The sequence below is a fragment of the Montipora capricornis genome, chromosome 10 (genome assembly GCF_036669925.1).
Source record: "Montipora capricornis isolate CH-2021 chromosome 10, ASM3666992v2, whole genome shotgun sequence".
NCBI classification, from domain to species: domain Eukaryota; kingdom Metazoa; phylum Cnidaria; class Anthozoa; order Scleractinia; family Acroporidae; genus Montipora; species Montipora capricornis.
The window spans coordinates 68,500,729-68,504,264 of record NC_090892.1 but is presented as its reverse complement, the minus strand read 5'-3'; the positions used below and the strand labels follow the sequence as shown (position 1 = coordinate 68,504,264).

Below are 3,536 nucleotides of genomic sequence, written 5' to 3'. Positions count from 1 at the left end.
ATATAAGTACAGAACAGCACATTAATTTTGCATAAGCCTTTTAAAATTTGATTTGAAAAGTTAATGCTGTTTTGTCTACGCCGAAGCCAAAAAAGCAGAGGAACACTATAGGCTGAATAGGCACTTTCACTAAGGTTTGTTACCATTTCTTGGTATGTACCTTGCACACTGCAATCAAATTACTATTTTAATTAATGATTTGATCATTTCAATGCATAACTTGCAGAAAAATCGTAGGTAGGGAGGTTCTTCTGTTAGCAGAGGTCGTCGCTTTCGCCAGGAGTACCTTGCAACAATGATAGGAGAAGAGGTACTGGTGCTTCTTATCAAAAGTAGGATCGAGGAAGAGGCATGGCATTCCAAAACCTGCCTTAATGTTGGTCGTTCACATACTCATTTGTATTGATATGCAGGAAATATATGTCCACCAACACGTTCCAAGCCAAATAACAAACATTACTGCTATTTTTATTTTACCCAGAGTCTAGCACCTATAGGAGGTAACTCACCCTTCAGCAGATCGAGCGATGAAAGTATCTTGAACCATTACGAGCCAGCAGATGAAAATGACCAGGGATCAACTGATGCAGGTGGAAACGATCAGGACACAGTACATGACAGTGGAAGTATGCAAACACCAGCTGGTACAAGTAGTGGAAGTGATGAGGGATCTGAGTTTGGAAGTGGAAGTGGTCCCGATTTTGGTGATGATAATGGCAAAGATCCACCTCCACCTGATTTCGGTCGGACAGATTCTGTGGTTACAAATGCGACGGAGAGGTAAAAACCTGTATTTCTTTTAAGTTTTTCTGTTTCAGAGATAACATGCAAGCAAAATTTCAACTCATTTGTCCAATGCAGTTGCGATAATTAACGCCCCCCCCCTTATTATAAGTCCCTAGCACACGTCCCCTCAACTTCATCACTTTTTTAGCCTGCAATCATACAAAATTCCTTTTACCAAATTGATCAACCACCGCCTGGTTATCTCAAACCAGTTAAGTTGTTGACAGTAACATTTTAATTTTATGCGTTTAAAGCACATTTCATCATATGATTACGAATTTCATTATTGTTAATAAAATTATTATTATTATTATTATTATTATTATTATTATTATTATTATTATTATTATTATTATTATTCATCATCAGTAGTAGTAGTAGTAGTAGTAGTAGTAGTGGTAGTGGTAGTGGTAGCTGTAGTGGTAGTGGTAGTGGTGGTGGTGGTAGTCGTGGTGGTGGTAGTGGTAGTGGTGGTGGTGGTGGTAGCAGCAACAGCAGTAGTAGTAGTAGCAGTATTATTGTAGAGGTGTGGGTTCAATCCTCTGGTCACCCAAAACTGACCGGCTGAGAAGAAAGTGCTATTACATCCGCAAATGGTTAAAGTTTTTCATGTTCTTGGATAAGGGCGACAACCGTAGGCCACGTTTAAAAACTGTTTGAATTCTGCTCAGGGAAGGAAACAGAGGAAATTACATTGTTAATAATTAAACGGTGTTTAATGCTTTTTCTTTTATTAGGACATTGAGGATACGACGGGAACAAGTCTTACAAGACATGATACAAGCATTTACCTGCGATGAAATCATGAACTGCAGCATAAAGGTTGTCATGGTTGACGCAAGCGGGAATGATGAGATGGGAGAAGACGAAAAAGGAATCTATCGTGACGCCCTTGCATGTTTCTGGCAGCAGTTCTACCTTACTTGTACCATGGGTGAAAGAGAAAGGGTGCCCACCTTAAGGCACGATTTTCAATGTGATGAATGGACATCTATAGGGCGTATCATAGCAAAAGGAAAGTTGGACCTGGGATACTTCCCCATCATGTTAAGCCCAGCATTTATTATCAGTGTCCTGTTCGGGGAGAAGGAAGTTTGCGAGGAAACTTTGCTTAATTCGTTCTACCGTTACCTTCCCCCGGATGATGAAGTACTAGTGCGTGAAGCGTTTAAAGCTAGCGAAGATGAAGGTGCTTTTGATGATGAAGATCTCGTTGATTTACTTGACAGTTATGCCTGCCGAAAGCGTCCCACCAAGGAAAATGTGAGAGACCTAATTTTAGAGCTTGCTCACAAAGAGCTCATCCAGAGACCACAATACATTGCAGATTGTTGGCATGTATTGCTGGGAAAGAACTGTCAAAAAACTGATTGGTCAACAGCTGCAAAAGTGTACGAACAGTACGAGTCATTGGAGCCTACTACCAAAAAGGTGCTTGGTATGGTGGAGGCAATGCCCTGCAGCAATAGTCAACGCTCAGCACTGGATTACCTCAAGAAATTCATCAGAGGCATGGATGTCACGCAACTTAAATCGTTCCTGATGTTTGTTACCGGTGCCGATGTCCTTTGTGTTCCCACTATTCATGTCCAGTTTACTGAACTGGACGGATTTGCGAGACGACCAATCGCGCATACGTGTGGATGCGTTTTAGAATTGCCTTCTACATATGATGAATACACGGAATTTCGCGCCGAATTCTCGAACGTGTTAGCAAAAGAGAAGTGGCAAAACGATATTATGTAGGTTATCTTCCAGATAACAGTATTTGTTTGTATGAAGATTTATTGTTCTCATTAGATGTCACAAAATCCGTGACTTTTGAGTTAAGCATTGTTTGTGCTTTTGCAAACGTACATATATATTTTGTATTTATGCTTCAATTATCAAGTGTCGTTAGCATTTTAGTTACAACGTAACATTTTGGTTAAAGTTGTTAAATATTTACAATGAAAGTGAAAGTGTTAATTAATTAATTAATTAATTAATTAATTAATGAGCATATCACTGGGCATTTAACTGCAAGCAATTACTTGTGATTGCATTGAAAGGACAGCCGGATTCCTCACAATGGTAAACAGTCTGCTTTGTCGTGAAACCATACTTCACTCTGCAGGACTATGTTCACTTGGCTCTTGCCATTTTTTGTATTCACTCCTACGGAGAACTAACCTGATCGCAAGTTAACGAAAAAGCGTTTCCCTTGTTGCCAAGTTGTCTTGTTACGCTTGAGTAATTTTGCGGTATAGATAATAACGTTGTATGTTGGGTTTGTATTAAACGTATGCCCCATTTTCTGATGTTCTAATACATGTTGTGTTCTTTTTACCAATGACACAAGTTAATTTTTCTTTCACAAAGACCCGGCCCCTTGTTATCTATGATTATTAATTCCGAATTGTAGGGGCTTAACGAATTGTTATAGTTTGTAGGCTTAGATCAAAGTGAGTGACGCAATATTTTCGAATCTCTGAACAACAAAACAATCGTGCTGAAGGGGTCTTTTGATGGCTTTTTGTTTTGGACGATCATCTCAATTTGAAACCTCTTTCTCACGTTGGCCGTTTCATTTTAAGAGGGGAGAATCTTAACTACCAAAGTGTTGCTATGGAACCCTGCAAATTGTCATTTCTCGAGTGCCTTTCACTCTACAGTTGTACTATTTTGCCAAGTGTGTTCTATTTAACATTTTTTTTGTCTCGTGTTTGACTCACAACCGTATTTGGTAAATCACGAGTTAACTGTTTTTC

General features: G+C 39.3%; 1 protein-coding gene across 2 annotated transcripts in view; it reads left to right on the top strand.

Moving 5' to 3' along the window:
• LOC138021721 (uncharacterized) overlaps window positions 1-3,096 on the top strand; it is a 17,884-nt gene extending 14,788 nt beyond the window's left edge. For both annotated transcript variants that reach the window (XM_068868710.1, XM_068868711.1), the window contains 3 exons: window positions 227-310; window positions 482-780; window positions 1,524-3,096. In XM_068868710.1, the coding sequence (XP_068724811.1) occupies window positions 296-310; window positions 482-780; window positions 1,524-2,532 (1,323 nt within the window). In that variant the 5' untranslated portion in view covers window positions 227-295 and the 3' untranslated portion in view covers window positions 2,533-3,096. The remainder of the gene's footprint in view (window positions 1-226; window positions 311-481; window positions 781-1,523) is intronic.
• The last annotated feature ends 440 nt before the right edge of the window (window positions 3,097-3,536 follow it).